General features: G+C 33.9%; 1 protein-coding gene across 1 annotated transcript in view; it reads left to right on the forward strand.

The window, feature by feature from the left end:
- The window catches only part of LOC103195433 (ankyrin repeat and KH domain-containing protein 1), a 173,635-nt gene that overhangs the window by 133,943 nt on the left and 16,783 nt on the right, over positions 1 to 22,909 (forward strand). Inside the window, exons 15-27 of the mRNA XM_042780711.1 lie at positions 2,258 to 3,013; positions 10,123 to 10,268; positions 10,429 to 10,540; positions 11,600 to 11,745; positions 12,271 to 12,413; positions 12,848 to 13,061; positions 14,344 to 14,519; positions 14,735 to 14,897; positions 17,614 to 17,709; positions 18,254 to 18,370; positions 19,625 to 19,796; positions 21,247 to 21,703; positions 22,143 to 22,289. Coding sequence (XP_042636645.1) covers positions 2,258 to 3,013; positions 10,123 to 10,268; positions 10,429 to 10,540; positions 11,600 to 11,745; positions 12,271 to 12,413; positions 12,848 to 13,061; positions 14,344 to 14,519; positions 14,735 to 14,897; positions 17,614 to 17,709; positions 18,254 to 18,370; positions 19,625 to 19,796; positions 21,247 to 21,703; positions 22,143 to 22,289 — 2,845 coding nt within the window. The remainder of the gene's footprint in view (positions 1 to 2,257; positions 3,014 to 10,122; positions 10,269 to 10,428; positions 10,541 to 11,599; positions 11,746 to 12,270; positions 12,414 to 12,847; positions 13,062 to 14,343; positions 14,520 to 14,734; positions 14,898 to 17,613; positions 17,710 to 18,253; positions 18,371 to 19,624; positions 19,797 to 21,246; positions 21,704 to 22,142; positions 22,290 to 22,909) is intronic.

Here is a 22,909-nt window from a genome sequence, read left to right on the forward strand (position 1 = left end):
TTGTTTTGTTTTCAATCTGATTTGGGTGAAAGTTTACAGAGCAAACTCATTTTCCATACAACAGTTCATACACATTTTGTTTCATGACATTGATTGCAATCCCCTTAAATGTAACAGTTCTCTTCCCACTTCCTCCCTCTCATTACCTTTTTCCCGTGTCCCCTCTTTCCTGTGTATTCCTGTCCTCTGAGCTGTCTCCCTGTGCAAGTACTGCCCTTTTGAGCTCCCATGATTGATTGTTCTAGAGAGTGTACCTACCGGATGTAAATGTTCAACTTAGATGCCTCTCTGTTGTTTGGCTGGAAGCCATGGGAGTATATTCAATTCCAGGCCTGAAGGGTGACTAGGGGCCATAGTCTGGGGATTTCACCAGTGAATTACCTACAATTTTGAGATTTCTTTATTCTAACAAAAAAGCAGTTGAATCTGATTTTTTTTTCTTAAGTGGTTTTGTCCCTGTTTTGAGATTAAAAGCATTTTAACATCTATGGGGTGATGAAGTTTTTCCTTAGGACTTGAGAATTATTTTTAATGCATTGGATGTTCTTATTTTTTTAATTTTAAAAAATAAAAACTTTCTATCCAGTTCTTAAAAAAAAAGCTTTATTGTTTAATTTACATAGAATAAAATCCACCTATTTTACAATTCAATGAATGTAGTAAATTTACAGAATGTGTAACAATCACTACAACCTAATTTTAGCACAATTCTATCACCCCAAAAAGATCTTTCACATCTTTTTGCAATCAATCCTTCTCTCACCTCTGTAAAACTCAACTAGTCAAGTTGGATCCGACTCATAGTGACCCCTCCTTGGGTTTCCAAGGTGGTATCACTACAGTAGATCGCCTAACCTTCCTTCCAAGAAGGGGCTAGTGGGTTTGAACCAGCAACCTTCTGGTTAGCAGTCAAGTACCTTAAGCACTAGGCTACCAGAGCTCCTGGTGGTATCCCTACAGAAGGAGGTCACCTAATCTTCCTTCTGAGGAGTGGCTGGTGGGTTTGAACCACCAGCCTTCTGGTTAGCAGTCAAATGCCTTAGGCACTAGGCCACCAGAGCTCCTAACATCACCTCTGTATCCCTAGGCAATTACCGCTTTCCTCCCATCTCAGTAGATTTTCCTTTTCTCTATAGATTTTCTATAAATAGAATTATGTAGTATGTGATCTTTTATATCTGAATTTATTTCATTTAATATGTTTTTGAGGTTTACTCACGTTATAGCATGTATTAATACTTTATTCATTTTTATTGCTGAATAGTTCTAGTTCTTCCTAAATAAGATTAAACTGTAAACTTGCCTCAAAGTAGTAGTTATCCATCAAAAAGTATATATCCTCCCTTTCATGTCCATGTTAAAATTATTAATTATTTTATTATAGCTGACTTGTCATGAAGGGAATAAAAAAAGTGGGAAAGAAAATAAGAAAGTAACTTAAGTGCAATTCAAGATCTTAATGTACATTTACTTCTTTTTTAACATACACTGTCAATCTGAGTAATCTTATATATGAAGTCTGCTTTTCTCCTAGGTAACATTTATGGCTCTCTCATAGATAGACTTTTACTTGAAGAATTTATTGAAACTTAAATACCATTTGTGATATAAGTTTAACATAGTGTTCAGGTATTAGAAATGCTGAAGACATTTAATTGAGGATTTTAGAAGGATATGTCTTCAAAAAGCTGTGATATCATTATATTTTAGTATAAGAACAGAAACATCTTGGCAACTTGAAAAATACTTTACCCTACTTTGATCAACAAATTACAGTCTTTTGTAGTAACCTTTACTTGTAGTAATATTTATTTGTACAGTTAATTTAGATAAAAAATTGGTTCAAAATATACTTAATCTAATATTAATAATATCCTCACCACTATTTTGATACTGCTTTAGAGTTGATATTCTTTAAAATGCCCAATCTAATAAGGAGAATTTTGAGATTCTTTTTACTTTTCATTTCTCCCTGCCTTAATTGCAAAAATCCTCCTAGCCTAAAGATTGTATTTTTTTAACTCACATTTTTTTTTTTTAATTTGGCAACATCCCAATTTATGCTATGTGAAATATATGAGTATAGGTTTTAATCTACCTAACACTGGTGTGACTCTTTGACATTTATTCTGTGGCATTAGTTATAAGGGTTTTGGGAGGGTGGTCCGTGTGTGTGTGTGTGTGTGTGTGTAGGCTGATTTTTTTTTTTTTTTTTTTTTAAGCATGGCACTTTTTCAAACATTTTTCATGTGCTTAGGTACATCCAAGCAGAAGTCCAGTTCCCTGCAGGTAGCAGATCAGGACCTACTGCCACCTTTTCACCCATACCAGCCTTTGGAGTGCATAGTAGAGGAGACTGAAGGCAAGCTGAATGAACTGGGACAAAGAATTAGTGCTATTGAAAAAGCACAGCTTAAGTCATTGGAGTTAATTCAAGGTGAACCTCTGAACAAAGATAAGATAGAAGAACTTAAAAAGAACCGAGAAGAGCAAGTCCAGAAGAAGAAGAAAATACTGAAGGAACTACAGAAAGTGGAAAGGCAGTTGCAGATGAAAACACAGCAACAATTTACCAAAGAATACTTGGAGACCAAAGGTCAGAAAGACACAGTATCTCTGCACCAGCAGTGTGCTCACAGAGGAGTCTTCCCAGAAGGGGAAGATAGTAGTCTTCCAGAGGACCACTTTTCAGAGTTACCTCAGGTTGACACAATCTTATTTAAAGATAATGATGTTGATGATGAGCAACAATCTCCACCACCGGCAGAACAAATTGATTTTGTCCCAGTCCTGCCTTTATCATCTCCACAGTGTAACTTTTCCGGTGACATAGGTTCTAATGGGACAAACTCTCTTGAACTTCAGAAAGTATCAGGTAATCAGCAAATTGTAGGACAGCCTCAGATTGCTATTACTGGACATGGTCAGGGGCTCTTAGTTCAAGAACCAGATGGATTAATGGTTGCAACTCCAGCCCAGACGCTTACCGACACTCTTGATGACCTGATAGCAGGTGGGTTGAGAAATGTATCTGTAATGATTTCTCTATAATCTGTGTATTCAGCTTCTTTACATGCCCCTTCAAGAATACAGACTTTATACTTTTCTATTTCAGAACTATCTATGTAAAAATACTCATTTCTTGTAGTGTTTTGGAAGTGAATATTACTAAGTTCAGTACCACTAACACAAAAATGTTTATTTTCCCCTCTTTTTCATTACATTGCAAAGGCAAAGAAATAAAATTGCCATGATTCTTTATTTTAGACCTTTGGGTTAGGAGATCTCAAAGTGGAATTTTTTAATAGATCTTAGAGGTATTCATGTAAAATTATACATGAAATTTTCCTGCTGATGATTTTCACATTTAGAAATCATAATTTTAGGTCACATTGCTTTTTCTTTATTTATAATTTTATCAAATGAATTTAAATATGTCTAATTAAAAGGGATATACAGAGAAAACTATAAGCATCAGAGAAAACTATAAGCATCCCATGTTGTTACGATATTTGTGGAAAAAGATTAAAGTATTTTGAGATTATCATCACTTTGATGATTTGGAAGTTGAGAATTTTTGCATTAAACTCTCTTGATGAAGGCACATAGACAGATAACATAAACACACACAGAGAAAAGAGAAAGTCCTAATAACCTTAAGGTATATGTTTCTGTTTATTGTTGTATGGAAAAGTTACAACTAGATATGAAATGAGGTGCACAAGTTTACTTTCCCTTTCATTGTCCTTGCAGCAGTGTGAAAACAGTGCAATTAATCATTTACCTTCCTAAAGATGGCTGGTGAATGTATCACCTCCATGAGAGCCCAGTTCAGAAATGCAGCCAGAATGGCTGTTGACAGTGGATGAAGACCAAGAACTAAGATGTAGCTGGAGTGCTATTCAAAGGCAGGCCAGTCCTCTGTCTCTTGATTGAAACATTTTTTTTTCCTTACTGTTGTCTGTTTCCTCTTGTCATATTCTCCTCCCTTACTCCCATCCCAATTATACTATCCCAGTTTCCTTTCTTTTGTGAGCCTTCAGTCTTCCTAATCTTTACTGCATTTTTTAAAATGTAGAATAAGATTACTTAAACTAGAAATCTGATTGGGTATGTGTATGACTTCCAGTGTTACAGAATTATAGTGCTGCCTTTGAGGTTCCTCTGATATATAGTAGGTACTACTGTGCAGAAGAGGAATATCTTAGTTTCTTAAATGAAAATAAAATGCTGGGAAATGTTTTCTAGTTAATTAAGGTGTAAGGGTCTTTATTGTTTAATTTTAGTCTTTATATCTTCAGCCCACAGCCACTCAAATTAACTTTGTGTTATTAATATTGAGAATTATTATAAATTTTGAATAAACTCCTGTAGTCCATTTATACTCATAATTTCTAACCTAGTTAAAAACACAGATATTAGAGTATAAAGTATGATTTTGAATAATAATGATGAAACTGGTGACCTGGGAGTGAAATTTTTAATGTTCCTAATAAGTACTCACTTTGCAGTTATAAAACCCAAATTACTAATCAATCCAAGAAGTATGCTGTAACTTAGAACTTGTCCTTTTTTTTTTTTAAGAATGTAGAAACAGCTCTAAAGGGAAATTGTAGCTATTAACTTTGTGTTAGTATTTATGAATGATTCCTATAGAGAAGGTCAGAGTTTGATTAATTCACAAAGTATTTCTTAAGTGGAAATAGTCCTTTACAAAGTTTATGTAAAACATTAAAAATTGGTTTCGAAAACATTTTTAAATTATATATAATAATATATTAAGTTATAAAATTTACTTTCAGTGTTAAATTTTAATGTCTAGTGATGGTTGGCATACTAAATTATATAATATTCTTTGATTAATAAGTTTTAACTTCTAAATCAATCAATAAGGATCACCATATATTCATAAAAATGAAGATCTTTAAAAAAATTTTCTATTTTTATGAAGGTTCTCTGTTTTGAAATATATGACATTAATCAGATTTTCTTAGTTCAAGATGATGATCTGTTTAACTTAAAATTGAAAATATACTATTTTATTGAGTCCAAATTTCTCTTAATTTTCTTAATGTAAGGTGAAAGAAATTAGACAGAATGAATTAGGTGAACACCTAATTCTATAATTCGAAGATATATTATATTGGTAGAATCGTAGAGACCATGCCAAATATGTAATTAATTTTATATAAACTAAATATTGTTCTCATCTGATATTTAATAAAAGAGAGGATACTATACATATTAAATTTTTACTTTAGATATATCTATAATAGCAACAGATTTCACTCTTTAAATATGGAAGGAGTAAGTAGAATTTTTCTTTTATTACTGTTCTACTTTGAAAATATTTGTCATGATAATCAGTTGGTCATATACATAATTTATTAATGTCTTCACCTGATTACCTGACTAACTTAGCCTTTTACTCCATAGTTTTATATGTGTCATACTTGATATAGTCCCAGAGAGAATTGATAAAATTCTTGATTGGGAACCTGGTCCTTCAGGTCCTTTTCTTCTAGAAGTGAGTGTTAGGCTTTTAGAAGTTACCATAATAGCAGAAGAGTCCCAAAGTTCAAATAACTAGAGCTAAGCTCTGCAAATTTAAAGAAATTCAAAATAGCTTTGACTATTGAGCGGTTCTAGAAACATCTGATAAAATTTACATTCCTAATATATAAAGAGGGAGCTCTGGTGGCATAGTGCCTAAGGCATTTGACTGCTAACCAGAAGGCTGGTGATTCAAACCCACCAGCCACTCCTGGGAAGGAAGGTTGGGCAATCTACTTCTGTAGTGATATTGCCTTGGAAACCCAAGGAGGGGTCACTATGAGTCAGATCCAACTCAATGGCAGTGCATTGCATTTTAATATATAAAGAATTGGTTTAAACAAAACTGTTATCAATGTATGTATATTTATTGAGCACTTACCATGCACCAAGCTCTGAGCTAAATGCTTTATATACATTATCTCATGCGCTATTGACAATATTCATATAAAATAGGTTTTCTTCCTGCCTGTTTTCTGTCGCGAAAACTTAGGCTTTAGGAAATTAAGTTGCTGGTAAGTGGTGGAACCACGATTCAAATTCAGTTCAGCCTGGTTTAAGAATGTTAGATGTAGTGTGCTTAGGGCATTTGACTGCTAACCAGAAGGCTGGCTGTTCAAACCCACCAGCCACTCCTTTGAAGGAAGATCGGGCAACCCACTTCCATAGAGATACCACCTTAGAAACCCAAGGAGGGGTCGCTATGAGTCGGAATCGACTCAGCAGTGAGTTTGGTTCTTTTTGGTTTGTAGATGTAGTATGCGTACATCCAATGCAACTTGAAGTTTTAAATTTACCTAAAAGTTGTTATTTTCTTAGACTTCGAAATTCTATTAAATGACAATTTCTTTTATTTTTAAGTTTGATACCTATATAGGTTTTAATAGTTTTATGACTTTTAGTGCATTGCTACTGTTATTGGCACCTTAATAATCTCTTTTAAAACAAATACCAATTTGAAAGTATTTTTAAATTAATCCTGTGGTAGTCAGTGTAGGTTTAAGGTAAAAGAGTAATTAGAAAATTTTATTATTTTGAGGGGATTTATAATATAATATCTTTAATAATTTCTTCTAATATATGTTAATATCTTACTTTCAGATTTTCATTTATATAGAACACATTTATTATAATTAATACAGATTTCCTCCACTACCCAAAAGTAGAGCTCATAAGCTGAATTGGTGCAATGTGAAGACACAATTACCATTAATACATATAGGGAAAATTTTGTGGCATTCCCAGAACCAAAAAATAAATCTACCAAATCATACCAATTAACACATAAAATCTAAAATAACACTAACATATAGTAAAACAGGAATCATGATAAATACACACCCTGTATAAAGTAGCAATAATGTGTACATACAGTGTAGTTCCTGGGGAAGGAGCTTGGTGCCGCCATCATTGGTTCTCAGGGTGTACACTGTCTATTTAAGGGCTTGCAGCAAAACAAAATGCTGAACACTTATTTCACTTTTCACCGTTTTTCAGAAAAGCAAAAATCCTCTTCAGATTTCTTTTAGTTGGCAAAAACAGGTAGTAACGTAGGTCTTGTGTCAAAGTGAAGTGATATAAAGTGAACTTTTGGAAATTGGGGGATACCTGTATTATATAAACAAATTATAGGAATTTAATACAGTGAAACTTGCAAAAGCTGGAACCTGTGTAGGGTGGAAGGAAACCTGTGAAAAAAGGAAATTTTATATATTTCCTACTGATAGAGAGTGAGAGAAATGTGGTAAGACTGTACCCCTATTAAAGGCAGAAAACTTGAAAGGCCCTGAAAAACAAGGCAGTCCTATAGAATTCCAGCTCTCACAGGTTTTGTTGTATCCAAGAACTTCACATAATGTATTTCATGTATACCTAAATCAGTAAGATTTTTGCATAGTAAGTTTTATTATTATCTTCCATATTGCCTACAAATCTATCTTCAATTTTATAAAGAATCTAGTAGAATATTGTATGTACTTAGTTCTGTTACCCCATTCTTGAATAGTATATAAATTTATTTGTATTATATATTGATTTTTGTGGTCTTGGTCTGTATTAGTTGTTTTTAGAGACATTTTGCTCAGAAGTAGGGGAAGTTTTAGGATTTATGAAAATTCTAGTACAATTTTCTCTTAAAAAGCTTTGATTCCACATGTACCTTTTTAACTTCCTGCTGCTTTTTCAGTCTTTTTTTCCCACAAAAAATAAGTTTTCATTTGTAATTAACCCTAAAAGATAGCTCTGTAAAGAAGTCCTTTATTGCATTCAAATTCTGGCATAGAACTCTAACAATTTAAATTTTAAAAAATAATTTTCATATGTTTTTCATTTAAAAAAATAGATAACATGAATAAACAAAGTTAATGATAGAAAAATAGTTCTTTAACAAGGTATAATTAATTATGGGATCACTGTTAAAATCCCACAGTGCTATATATTGAAAATTGCTATATATTGATATTTAGGGTCTTTTTTTTTTTTTCTAGAGCTATTTTTCAAGCATAGCTACTGTTTTGAAAGTATGTAACAGAATACTATCTGCTTTTATGAAATGACATAATTGTAAAGCTTTGTTTCCATAGAGCATGTCTTCTAAGTGAAATAAACATGATAATCATTTCTATTTGTTAAATTATGTATTATTTATATAATGACAGAAGCTGCAGAAATTTATATTGACCAAAAAAAAACCACCCACTGCCATCTAGTCAATTCCAACTCATAACGACCCTTTGTTGTTGTTGTTGTTATGTGCCATCGAGTCGGACCCGACTCATAGCGACCTCTTCTTGGGTTTCTGAGGCAGTATCACTACGGAAGTAGATTGCCCCATCTTCCTTCTGAGGAGTGGCTGGTGGGTTTGAACCGTCAGCCTTCTGGTTAGCAGCCAAGTGCCTTAGGCACTATGCTACCAGAGCTCCTTAACGACCCTATAGGACAAAATAGAACTGCCCAGAGGGTTTCCAAGGCTGTAAATCTTTACAAAAGCAGACTGCTTCATTTTTCTCCTGTGGAGTAGCTGATGGGTTTGAACCTCTGACATTTTGGTTAGCACCCAAATGCTTTAACTGCTACACCACCAGAGCTCCTTTATATTGACCAGATGGTTATCTATATTGATGGGGAGGAGGGAGAGACAACTCATGTAGAAACATCTGGGATATTAAAATACATTATTTAAACAAATATACTAAACTTAGTTATTCATACTTGTTGTAAGTGGTATCCTTGATTAGGATCCAATCATATAAAATTGTACAGAGAAAACATTCTCCAACACTTGATATGTTTACATTCTCATTTAAGTCCTATATGTTTTTAATTGACTTTTAGTCTGGAGGTTATTTCCATCTTTGAACCTTTATTGTCTTTTTCTGTGTTATAAATGAATATATATTTTGTTGGGTTTTTTTTTTTTTCAGTTTTCCTTTCCTAAGTGAGTAGTAATATTTTTATTCTTCAATACAGTCAACAGAAGTACTGAAAGTCCCATAAAATGTCTGATAGTTAAATTTATTGATCACTTACCATGTGCCAAGCACTGCTAAATGCTCTATATTCATTATATAATACATAGACACACATATTGTATCATGGCCTACTCACAATATCCCTCTAAGATAGAATCCCCTGCTGTGGGCAAATGCCTCTTATGAAACATAAGAAATATTCAGAGACATAAACGTTACTATTTTAATGAACTCAGTTTTCAAATCACTTAATTTTGAGATCCTCAAAGGTCCCTAGGTGGTGCAAACATGTTACATTCAACTGCTAACCTAAAGTCTGTCAGTTCAAACACACCCAGCAATACCATGGAAGAAAAGGTCTGGCAATCTGCTTCCATGAGGATTACAGCCCAAAAAAAAAAAACAGAAAACAAAAAACCCGTGGAGCAGTTCAACTCTGCAGCACATGAGGTCACTATGAGTTGCATTCAACTTGACAGCACCTAACAACAACAACAGTATAAAGCTCTGGTGTTCATTTAAAAAAAAGTTTGATTTTCAAACATTGATTTATTTTAGCAAGTTTTCAAAATAAATATTTACTGTTAAAAACATACTCTCTGCAATTTATGTGAGAAATAGTCTAACTTGCCTTTTTTCCTTTTTTTTTGTTACTGTCCTCAGGGTATTTTTATTTAATTGCTTTTTATAAACTAAAATATAAAAGTCTTTTATTTCTTTATTGAAAACTCTTTTCTCCCTTATTGACAATGTGAACAACTGCCATTTATTGTATATGCACTAATATCAGGAACTATGCTAAGCATTTTAATTGTATTATCTCAAGTGTTTTTTTCTAACTACCCTACAAGGCAGGTACTGTTATTGTCCCCATTCTACAGATGAGGAAAGTTCAGGCTCAGAGAAGTTAAATGACTTACCCAAGATGAGAAAGTCAGTTGTGGAACTAGGATTCAAACCTGGTTCGAGCTGACTCCAAAGCATGTGCTCTTAACCACTATATTTACTGCTATACGAATTTCTGTTTTCTGTGTTTTTCTATGTAGAGATGTCCTTTTTCTTCTAAGTGGAATTCAGCAGTATGAATATTGTTTTTCAGCTGTGAGTAGCAGAGTGCCTACTGGTTCAAACAGTTCCTCTCAGACCACAGAATGTCTTACACCTGAACCCTGTTCGCAGACTCCAAGCAATGTGGCTTCCCAGTCTATGATCCCTGTGTATCCTTCAGTTGACATTGATGCTCATGTGAGTAGAACGCTTTATTTAAACTTATTTTGCACCTTCTGATTTTCTTTGTTTGGAAAGAAAAATTATCATTGTGTGTTCACTGTAAAAATAAATGTTATTTGCTCTATAATTGGTAACCTCTTTGTTAAAGAAAAATCTAACTTATTTATTCTCCTAGACTGAAAGCAATCATGACACAGCATTAACACTAGCTTGTGCAGGTGGTCATGAAGAACTTGTATCTGTACTCATTGCTCGAGATGCAAAAATTGAGCACAGAGACAAAAAAGGTAAGAAGTATCAGTTAGAAATAATATCTGAGTCTAGAAAACAACTACAGTTTTCTCACTGTTAATAAATAGTCCCTATTTGACTGTTAACCACAAGGTTGGCAGTTAAAACCCACCAGCTGCTCTGTGGAAAGAAGATGAACAATCAACTTCCTTAAAGATTTACAGCCTTGAAAACCCAGTGGGGGGTACTCACTATGAGTCAGAATCAACTCCATGGCAGTGAGGTTTTTTTTCTTTTTTTAAGACAATCTCAGTGAAAAGATGAATAAGCATATTTCAGTTAGGAATGTCTAGATTCTTTAAATCTATAAAACCAAAAAAAAAAAACCCACTGCTATTGAGTCAATTCTGACTCATAATGACCCCCATTGCATTTACAAGGCTGTAAATCTTTATGGAAGTAGATTGGTTCGTCTTCTTCCCGCAGAGGAGCTGGTGTGTAAACTGCCAGCCTTCTCGTTGCAACCAAATGCCTTACAATAATTTTCCAAAATTCAAAAATTAGACTATAGATCATCAGTGAAGTAGAGTAAGTTGTGGTTGCCTTTCTCCTTTATCCAAAGGTGGAGCTTACAGAGGCATCAAAGTTCATTATGAGTATAACTTTTAATGGTGTTTATTCACTTAGCAATAAAAACATCGGTATTTGTGTGTGAGGTTTTTTTTTTTGGGGTTTTTTTTCACTAGCAAATTAAGGTTTAGAGCAATTTTATGTTAAATAATTATCAGTATCTGCCCTTAAAATAAGGAGCCCTGGTGGCACAATGGTTAAGCACTCAGCTGCTAACAAAAAGATCAGCATTTTGAATCCACCAGCTAGCTGCTCCATGGGAGAAAAATGTGGCAGTTTGGTTCTAAATATTTACAGCCTTAGAAACCCTATGGGACAGTTCTACTTTGTCCTGTAGGAATCAACTCAGTGACAATGGGCTTGGTTTTGGTTTTTACCTGCCATTAAAGACATTGTTTTTTACAAAAACAATGAAGAATTGAAAACATAGTCTAATAAACAAAAACACAAACTTGCTTGAGTTTATATTTATTTTTCTGATACAGGTTTCACACCACTGATCCTGGCAGCAACAGCAGGGCATGTTGGAGTTGTTGAAATCCTTTTAGATAAAGGTGGAGATATAGAAGCACAATCTGAACGAACCAAGGATACTCCACTTTCACTAGCATGTTCTGGTGGACGTCAGGAGGTGTGTGAACGTTTTCATTTTGTAAACATTCTGCTTGTATTTCTAAATATGCATATGATAAGTATTGTAGCCTAATGAATAAACTTACATGTATTTAGACATGTTCCATGTACTTTCTCAGGAATGGGATACTTTTTTAAGTTCATTAGGGATAGTAAGTACTCTCTTAAAGAAACTGTTTCTTACCCTTTGGGCCAAATAAAAATATTCTTTACCTTATGTTAATCCAGCTTGAATGAACCACAGTCCTAACATATAAAATGTAAATCCATTAATTAACAATTGACAAAAAGGACAACATCTTACTCCAATAGTATTGGGATTTCAAAGCTCTGAAGTCCTTCTTATAAAATTGAACCCATTTCTCTAGTGCTAATATATGAATAATTAGGGCCTAATTAAATGTAATTAAAATGTCAAATATTTAGACAAAGAACTTATGGGTCATATTTCTTTGTGCTTCTTTCATTACAGCTTGTACACTTGGTGTAAACTGTGTTTCTCTGTTCATATTTTACTTTGCAGGTGGTAGACTTGCTGTTGGCTCGAGGTGCAAATAAAGAACATAGGAATGTGTCTGATTATACACCACTGAGCCTAGCTGCATCTGGAGGATATGTTAATATCATTAAGATTTTGCTTAATGCTGGGGCAGAAATTAATTCAAGGTATTACCTAGTTATACATTTTATTATTCATGATTAGTAAGTTGTTACCTTAGAGTTAACTACCATTCCCTAGATGTTTGGAAATATACCATTTTAAATTAAGATAGTACTAAAGTTTCAGAGCCAACAATAAAATGTGCTTATAAGAAATGACAGCTTGTCTCATCTAATGCGGCTGTTTTTAAAGAGGTCTTATATCAGAAAGTAATTGTAATGTATAGTTGGAAATTTATAAACCCTAAATAAGGATTATATTTTAAATTGTGAGATTTTCCTAGTCCTGATTATTAGTCTAAAAAATAAAATCTATCATCGGTGTTAGAAACCTTTGTTTTCACTGAAACATTTTCATCTTCAATGTTTTCCATGCTTTTTTAAAAAGAAAAAATAGGCAACATATGACTTTAATTTCCTAAGCACATTTCCCTTCTCAGGACTGGGAGTAAACTAGGCATTTCTCCTCTGATGTTGGCTGCAATGAATGGACATGTTCCTGCAGTGAAACTATTGCTTGATATGGGTTCAGACATTAACGCCCAGATAGAGACCAATCGGAACACAGCCCTCACTCTGGCCTGTTTCCAAGGCCGAGCAGAAGTAGTGAGTTTGCTTCTGGACCGAAAAGCCAATGTTGAACATAGGGCAAAGGTAAGCGTTTTATGACTTGTCAGCTACTTAAGATGTATTTCTAGTAGAAAGAGCATGACATATCAACTTAAATTGAATATGGTATTTTAAATTGTCATAAGTTAAAACTATGCCTCAGTGTAGGATTGGGAGATTATGCTATAAAGTGGTCAGGAAAGTGAATGATTGAGAAAACAGAATCAGGACTTTTTCCAACCTCAGCCTATTAATCCTCCAGTATGACACTTTTGAATATAATAAGATTATTTTGTATCAAGTCCTTTATGGGGGTTTTTAAAGAACTTCTTTAACGAACCATTTGCTTCTTGTTAGTAAAATTAGTGCATATATTATAAAATTATGCAGCTAAGATCTAATCTGACCATGACAGATTCTTACAGTTCTATTTAACGTAATGTTTACATTCTTTTAATCTAAGAAATGAGGAAGTGTAGCTATTTCTCACACTTTTCATTTGCACAAAGAGATGTACCTTTTCTTCCATTCAGTTTGTCTTTTTGTATTCTAAATATTCGGTGTGACTCATTTATCTGTTAAAGGTCCTAAGAAATCCAGATTATTTTGGGAATGATAATAGTAGGCAACAGTAGACTCAAACAAACCAACAATTTTGAGGACAGTGAAGAACCAAGGCAGTGTTTTGTTCTGTTATATATAAGGTTGCCATGAACAGAGTTGACAAAATGGCAACTAACAAAAGTAGGAAATGTTTGTCCTCTGACGAAAATGTTGGAGACTGATTCTCAAAGATACATATTTTTTCAAAAATTAAATATTTTAATCTATTTTACCCAAGTCAGAAACGCAAGGAGGGGTTGTTATGAGTCGGGTCTGACTAGATGGCACATAACAACAACCACCACCCAAGTTTGAGTAGAATTGAAAGAATTTATCCTAAATTGTTTAGCAACTTCATTCTTAGTGTATATTCTAAACAAAGTTTTCTCATTGAACATTGTGCCTCATTTAATTTTCTTTTTATTCTTTTTCAAAAATAATATCTCTCGTACAGAGAAGTTGTTATCCAATGTGTAAGTTTATTACTTTATAAAAGTTTTTAAATTCTTTCCTTTTTTGCATAAGGTAGTAACTATGATAAGTGAATTCATTCTGACACGTCTAAGTAACAAGTTTGACTTGCTGTTCAATAAAATTCAAGATTATGAATATTAATTCTTTTATGAGAGAAAAATCACAAATTGAATTCTCTTAAAAGTCAGTAAATTTTAGTCTTTTAAAGAAATTATAGTAAGTTACTTGCATAAACTTTTTGTTTAAACAGACTGGTCTTACCCCCTTGATGGAAGCTGCTTCTGGAGGGTATGCAGAGGTTGGAAGAGTTCTCCTTGATAAAGGAGCAGATGTCAATGCCCCCCCTGTGCCTTCCTCAAGAGACACTGCTTTAACAATAGCAGCAGACAAAGGTCACTACAAATTTTGTGAGCTCCTGATTAACAGGTAGGTAAATTTTATCAGTATATAAGAACTTATGGTCCCTTTCACTTTTTTAGAGTTTTTAAGTAAAAAAGTTGTTTTTATTTTGTTGAAATTTTCAAGAACAGACTACTTGCATGTTCTCTTGTAAGCGATAACAAAACGATAGAGAGAACTAGAAAAAGTCAGCCTCTTCTCATGATAAACAAAGTTACCATTACCATTCTTTGATTTTATAGGGGAGCCCACATTGATGTTCGTAACAAGAAGGGAAACACGCCACTTTGGCTGGCAGCCAATGGTGGTCATTTTGATGTTGTGCAATTACTAGTGCAAGCAGGTGCCGATGTGGATGCAGTTGATAACCGGAAAATCACACCCCTTATGTCAGCATTTCGCAAGGTAATTAAGGGAGCGGGACAATAAAATGTGATAATTTAAAATCAATTCTAATTTGAAACCATGTGAGAAAGACAGGCTGATCTTGGAGAACTGAATATATTTATATGCATATTATTTTCATACATCAATCACTGCTATATGATTCTACTCTCTTTAAGGCTAAATCTAAGAACCATGTGAGTAATTCACTATAATCAACTTTAAATCACTTAGTGTCTTGACTAGCTTTGTTACATTGTTGTACATCAACCATGAGATTTAAAGAAAGACATTACATGCAGATAGACAAGTCTTCTCTAAGTATTTTTGTTGTCTGCCATCAAGTTAATTCTAACTCATAGCAACCTTATAAAACAGTAGAATTGCCCCATAAAGTTTCCAAAGCTGTAGTCTTTATGGAAGCATATTGCCACATCTTTCTCCTACAGAACAGTTGGTAGGCTCAAACAACCAACCTATCAATTAGCAGGCTAGCATTTAATCACTGCACCACCAGCGTTCCTCTTTCTCTACATAAGGAGGAACAAAAAGGAGTGGACTCTTTCATAAAAACTTTTACGCAGCTTGCCTTTTGTATTTTAAAAAGCCTTCCCATTGCAATTATGATAAACTGTAAACTCCTTAGCACGGCCTACAAAGCCTTGTGTGATCTATAACTCATAACAAGCTCTCCAGATCTATCATTCATGTACCTCCCCCTTTGCTCACTACACTCCAGCTACTGGCCTAGAATATACAAAATTTTTAACTGTGTCAAGGCCTTTGATAACTGGTTTTCTCTTTCTGGAATATTCTTTTCATTCTTTTTCTCATGGCTTCCAAACTCAATGCCATCAAGTCATTTCTGACTCATAGAGACACCCGTTGCATTTCCAAGGCTGTAAATCTTTATTTACAGAAGCAGACTGCCTCATTTTCTTCCACAGAATAGCTGGAGGGTTTGAACCACTGACCTTTTGGTTAATAGCTAAATGCCTTAACCACTACACCACCATAACTCAAGCTTACCCCTGCTCATTCTTTAGCTCCCATTTTAAGTGTCACTTCCAAGAGTCCTTTCCTAACACCCAATCTGAAAAAGGTTCCTCCTCTTACTCTCTTTTATAGTATGATATTCTTTGCCTTTGTAGATGTCATTCCAATTTGTAATTATATATTCAAATGTATTATTTTTTTAATGCTTATCTCTCCAGTTAGACTGCAAGTGCCATATGGACCAATATTCAAGACTGTATTTTTCAACATTGTTTATACCAAATTGCTCAGCACAGTGTTTGGCACTTACTAAAACCAGTTGCCATCGAGTTAATTCCAACTCATGGCAACTCCCTGTGTTTTATAGTAGAACTACAGTCCCATTGGGTTTTCAAGGGCTGTGATCTTTCAGAAAGGAATGACTAGGGCTTTCTTCCAAGGTGCTTCTGGGTGGATTTGAATTGACAACTTTTTGGTTAGTAGCCAAGTGCTTAACCATTTGTACCACCCAGGGACTCCTGGCACCTACTAAACCAAACAAAACCAAACTCACTATCATTGAGTCGGTTCTGACTGATAATGACCTCCATTGAGCTTCCAAGGCTGTAAATGTTTACGAAAGTAGATTGCCCCGTCTTCCTTCTACAGAGCAGCTGGTGGGTTTGAACCGTTGACCTTCTGGTTAGCAGCCAAATGCTTTATCCACTACGGCACCAGAGCTCCTACTAAGTGGCCACTAAAAAGCTATTGAATGAGAGCAGTGTAAGTTATGGGTCTTAAAATAAAATCTTAAAATATTTTTAGATAATTCTTCCCCCCTGCAATTTTTTTTTTCTTTAACTGAGGTATAATTTATACATCATGAAATGTACAAATCTTAAAGTGCATAGTTTAATGAATTTTGATAAAATCATACACCATTGTAACGCATGCCCCATAAGGTATAAAACATTTCCATAACCCTAGAACACTTCCTCATGCCTGTTCTCAGAGGCAACTGCTTTTCTGATTTTTGTTACCATCAAACTAATTCTTGAGGATGTTTTAGAACTTAATAAGAGGGGAAAACTTAATTATGTTAAAATAGATCTGCTTAAAATTGACAATTTGGTCCCTAATTATGCATTTTTTGTTGTTGTTGTTGTTATGTGCCATTGAGTCGGCCCCGACTCATAGCGACCCCTCCTTGGGTTTCCGAGGCAGTATCACTACGGAAGTAGGATCGCCCAACCTTCCTTCCGAGGAGTGGCTGGTGGGTTTGAACCGCCAGCCATCTGGTTAGCAGGCAAGTGTCTTTGCCACTATGCTACCAGAGCTCCCAATTATGCATTTAGAAAGTGTTTTTACCTAGATTCAAATTATAGGGCTCATATAAATGTGACTGTCCACTTTGTTTAGTAAGTAGAGCCAAAATAAAACTTTCAAATCCAGAACATCCTCTTTGTTTTAGGATTAATTGCCCTTTTCTACTGAGGTTCATTTCTCTGTACCTGTTTTTATTTTATTAGCTGTTATCCTAAGAGGTATTTTTCTACAAAGTGTCTCTACTTTCAGTGGGAAGTGGGCTAGTTAAAATCAAGAGAAATATCTTTTGGTCTGCCATCTACTATTAGTAAGATTATTTTATCATATTATTGGTAGTACTAAATATTAATGTGCCTTTAAATTTACTCTTAAGCTTTTAAGCATACAGGCAAAATTTCAAGATTCTTTTGAGTATTTTTTATTGTACTCTTTATAGGGTCATGTAAAAGTTGTTCAGTATTTGGTGAAGGAAGTCAATCAGTTCCCTTCTGATATTGAATGCATGAGATACATAGCAACGATTACAGATAAGGTAAGTTTGATATGCTGTTCAATGGAAAATGTTTTGCTTCATACATATTTACCACAATAAAAAAAATGCTATTTAATCACATTTTTGTTTTTATGGAATTACATGTCAAGATGTACAGTTAGGGACCTATTCTTGTTGCCCTGTAAGAAGCTGATCACTTGATCTTTTTAAGCTTCAGTTTCTCCATTTTCAAAATAGATTGGATATACTTTTTATAAACAACATTGATAATTCCTTCTAACTGTGGAACATAACTGCAGTGATTTGCAGCTAAGGTTTATAACTAAATCATTAGCCTAATTTGATCTGTACAGTATTATGTTAGGAAACTTTTTAGGAACACATCAACTTTTTAGGAAATGGTGCTTTATTTTGATGGAAAACTGACACACACTATCGAAAGATAGCTTAATCTGATTTAGTGAATTTACAGTTGTTTGAGCTTTAACCCCAGGACTTTTGGTATGCTCATCAGTTTATGTTTTATTTGGCCTGTGGATGTCATGTGTTCTTTACATTTATATAATTTGATTTTTCATTATAGGAACTGTTAAAAAAGTGCCATCAATGTGTTGAGACAATTGTGAAGGCTAAAGACCAGCAGGCTGCAGAAGCAAATAAGAATGCAAGTATTCTTTTAAAGGAACTTGATCTGGAGAAAGTAAGTGGGAAAAAGTTCTTTCTCTTATTAGGAACTGTTAATTTGCTAGAATAGATTTGTTACCTGTGTGACCAATAATCTTATAAAAATCTCCTTCAAAGGAAATGATTAATAGATTATCAGACCATAGCAATTTTGTTTATTCTGACTTGTAATTCATAAAAATATTTTGAGACCATGTAAGTGAGAATTTGAGCAAGAATCCCAATTTACCAAATAACATTACTGCCTAAGTGGTTTTAACATTTAGTTTAGGATGAAATTTAGTTTAAGACTTTGGAAATTATATGTTTATTATTAAAGCTGTGCTTTAAGTGATTTATCAGATCCCCAGTTAAAGAGTAAAACGTAGTGTCCTAGGATATGTTGTATGATAGAGAAAAATTAAATAAAAATACGAAATCACTTTTCTAAGGCTCAGTTCCTTTACCTGGAACATAATGAGGGTGTTGATGGTTCCAGAAGTTATATTAAAAGAACATATATAATGATCAAGTATCTAGGAATATAAGATGTCACTTAACATGAAGACACTTTGTTGATGATTAAAGAAGGAAAATATATTTATGATCATCTTGAGAGATGCTAAAATTTTGACATTGTTGGTTTAAAACAACAACAACAAAACTTACTGACAACAGAAGAAGCAGTTGTTAACTTGATAAAAAAGAGTATATTTATGATTAATAATAAATATATTTAACAAATACAAAATATTCATTAAATACTATCACTGCTGTTATTCACATTGCTCTGGAGATACTGAGCACTGCAGCAAGACAAAATAAATGGATATTGAAAGAAGTAACAGAAAAATGTCACTTGTTGATATTACATATCTCTTTATAGAAAGTCCAGGAGAATTAATTGGAAAAAAGTATGTGTGAAAATATAAGAATTTATTTAGGTGTCTGGATTTAAGATAGATAATGGAGAAATCATTACCTTTATCTTAGCAATAATCATAAAATATGGGGGAAAAGATGTCATTCATAAGAATAAAATTTTAAAAATCTGGAACTAAAAATACATATGTACAAGCTCCCATTCTGTGGGTGTGGTTTTACTTTCTTAATGGTGTCTTGTGAGACACAAAAGTTTTATTCTGATGATGTCCAGTTAATCTAATTTTCTGTCTGTTGCTTATATAGATGTGTTTTTGAGTGTAGTAACATGTGAAATTCCATATATCTTAAAAAAATTATTCTTTATTTTAAATGATTGCATTGAGATAATGATGTACCTACTTTACAGTCAAGAGAAGAGAGCAGAAAACAGGCCCTTGCAGCTAAGAGAGAGAAAAGAAAAGAAAAGAGAAAAAAGAAAAAAGAGGAGCAGAAAAGGAAGCAGGAAGATGAGGAGAACAAACCTAAGGAGAATTCAGAACTACCAGAGGATGAAGATGAAGAAGAAAATGATGAAGATGGTGGGCACTGACCCATATGAATTAATGGTTACATTCTTATTGCTTCTCAGCTTCATTTTGAGTGCTTTTTGCTCTAGTTAACTCAGTATCTGATGAATATTTAATCTGAAATTGACAACTGACTTTTTTTTTCTTGAGAGTAGACAATATTTCATTAAAAACATTGGGTGAGCAAACATTAAAAAAATTTATAACAGCCACTGTTGGTGAAGGTGACATTAGTCAGTATGGGCATTTTAACAATAGCTATTACATCTATCAATCACTACTAAAACTTAAAATGTGGGTGAGAAGGAAGGACTTTTACTTTTGTTTTACACACTTTTTTGTACTAGTTGCAGGGTTTTTTGGGGGGGACGGGGTTACTTTTTTTTTTTTTTTTTAATGTGATTTGGGAGAAAGTTGACAGAGCAAATTCACTTTCCATACAGCAGCTCACATACTCTTAGTCTCATGACATTGACTATAATTTACCACACTGCCACAGCTCCCCTCCCACCTCCTCTCCATAGTTACCTCTTCCCTGTGTCCTTCCCTCTATGCACTCGTGCCCCCGAGCTGTCTCCCTGTGTATACACAGTCCTTCTATTCTCCTATGATTGTTCTCTCCAAGGAGTATGTCTGCCTAATGTAAATATTCATCTCATATGCCTAAGAAATTGACAGTTGACTTTCATAGTTAATACTTCTAAATGTTTTACACTGTAAATTGATACAAACAGAAGGGAAAAAGCAAGCATATAATTTGAAGAAGTTCAGTTATTATATAAATTACTTTATAAAGTACTATATATGTCCTCCTCCTGTAAAGCAATATAGTAATAGACTTGCCTCCTTCACTTCAGATTCTTCCCAAATCTCTTCCCCTACCTCCCCCCATTTGAAACTGGGGAAAAATCTAGTTCCTCCATAAACTTTTAGCTAAGATTCAGGGTCAGAGCTATCCAGGGATGAATCAGTAGAGACTGAGGTTCATTATTTTCAAAGAGTTTATTGTACAGTCTGTTAGTGCTTAGATTGTTGTTGTTGTTGTTGTTATGTGCTGTCAAGTCGGACCCAACACATAGCCACCCCTCCTTGGGTTTTGGAGGCAGTATTATAGTAGGCAAATAATTGGTCTGTTTGAATTCTAATTCTAAAACACTATCTCATTTGAAATATGTCTTAAATTCAAACTATACTGTGGTTTTGGTTAGTTAGTGAGACTAAGATTTCAGAACATAAGGAAGCTAATGGTTTGTATGTTCCATAACAACTTAGACATCAAAATGTGGATACAGTATATTTGCTCTAACAATAGTAAAGATTTCTTTGTTTGCTCATGAATACTAGTGAAAGGAAATATGACCTAAAGGGTTGAGTTACTATGAATTATTGGGTATATTTTGTTACAGTTTGTTTTGAGATCTATGGCTCTAAGTGAGATTTTTATCCTCTTTGATCATTTTAGTGGAGCAAGAAGTTCCCATAGAACCTCCTAGTGCAACCACAACCACCACAATTGGAATCTCTGCAACATCTGCAACATTCACAAATGTATTTGGGAAAAAAAGGGCCAACGTGGTGACAACTCCCAGCACCAATAGGAAAAATAAGAAGAACAAAACAAAAGAGACTCCTCCTACTGCACATTTAATTCTACCAGAACAACATATGCCTTTAGCACAACAAAAAGCAGATAAAAATAAAATAAATGGAGAACCTAGAGGTGGTGGTGCAGGTGGAAACAGTGATTCAGATAACGTGGACAGCACAGATTGCAACAGTGAGAGTAGTAGTGGTGGTAAAAGCCAAGAGTTAAATTTCACTATCGATGTGAATTCCTCTAGTGATAGGAGATATCCTTCAGTACTACTCCATTCCCAAGAAGAAAAAACAAGTACTGCCACTTCTAAAACTCAAACACGGTAAGTTTTTCAGATTTTTTAATCCTACAACCATCTTTCCTTTTTCATGCCTAGTATAAGAATTTAAAGTACATTCTCCAAGCATAAGTTGTGTTAAACAATTTAAATCTACCACATTATCTGTCTTCAATATTCAAAACAGAAATTCACCATGTCTTCCTAATCATATGCTAATTAGGAAAATAAATAATTAGAAATATTTATAAAATTCATATTCTGAAGTTGAAAATATTAGCATGCTTTATGTCATTTTTATCAGTTATAGTCCAACTTTTGGCTTCTGAATCATTTTAATACTAAAATAGATTCTGATTTGTTGATTATTTGATATGCCAAATTTTAATTCAAATGTTTCAACATAACTTTGTGAGGGACTAGTCCCTTGAGTTCCTATGTTAAAATTTATATTTTATTGGACTTGATATTTCTGTCTCTTCAGACTTGAAGGTGAAGTGAATCCTAATTCATTGTCAACAAGCTATAAGTCAGTTTCATTGCCATTAAGCTCTCCAAACATTAAGCTGAACCTTACTAGCCCTAAAAGGGGGCAAAAAAGAGAAGAAGGGTGGAAAGAAGTTGTACGAAGGTAAGTAGAATTAGTTTCATCTTTTTAACTTTCATAAACGAAACAGGGATTACTTCTTTTGTGAAGTGGTTATCCAGTCATTTAGTGAATAATTTGAATGTGATCCTTGTATTCAGCTGCTGAGCCATACTAAATCCTGAATATACTAAAGCAACAGTAGAGAGAATATGTAAATTTTGCATGCATATTTTACATGGCACAACAAATGATCCCTTTTTTGAATAACCTATGAGTTGCTTTTTATGTAGTTCAATAAGCTAGCCTATATTTAGTATGGAGTTTAACAATACAGTATATATTTTTAAATTTAGAAAAAGTCAATATGTATAGTAATGCTATATAGTTGACATGTGATATTTTGGGGAGATTTGAATGCTTAGATCATGGATTTAAATATAATTTTTGTTTTAAAAGGCAGTGTAATTTTTATGTTTACTAAATGCAAAAACGGCAAGGAGGCCACATGTTCTGACCTCCTCTAATCCCACAAGAGGAAGGCAGAATCACCATCAATAGCGCAAGGCCTATTACTGCAAGGCCAGACATGCTGCCTCCCTCCAGCCCTTTTACCAACCATTCCTCACAAAGCACCCACCCTCTCTCCTGGGTTTGATAATTCG

This window comes from Orycteropus afer, unplaced genomic scaffold (genome assembly GCF_000298275.1).
Source record: "Orycteropus afer afer isolate SDZICR_OR568_19922 unplaced genomic scaffold, OryAfe1.0 scaffold00056, whole genome shotgun sequence".
NCBI classification, from domain to species: domain Eukaryota; kingdom Metazoa; phylum Chordata; class Mammalia; order Tubulidentata; family Orycteropodidae; genus Orycteropus; species Orycteropus afer.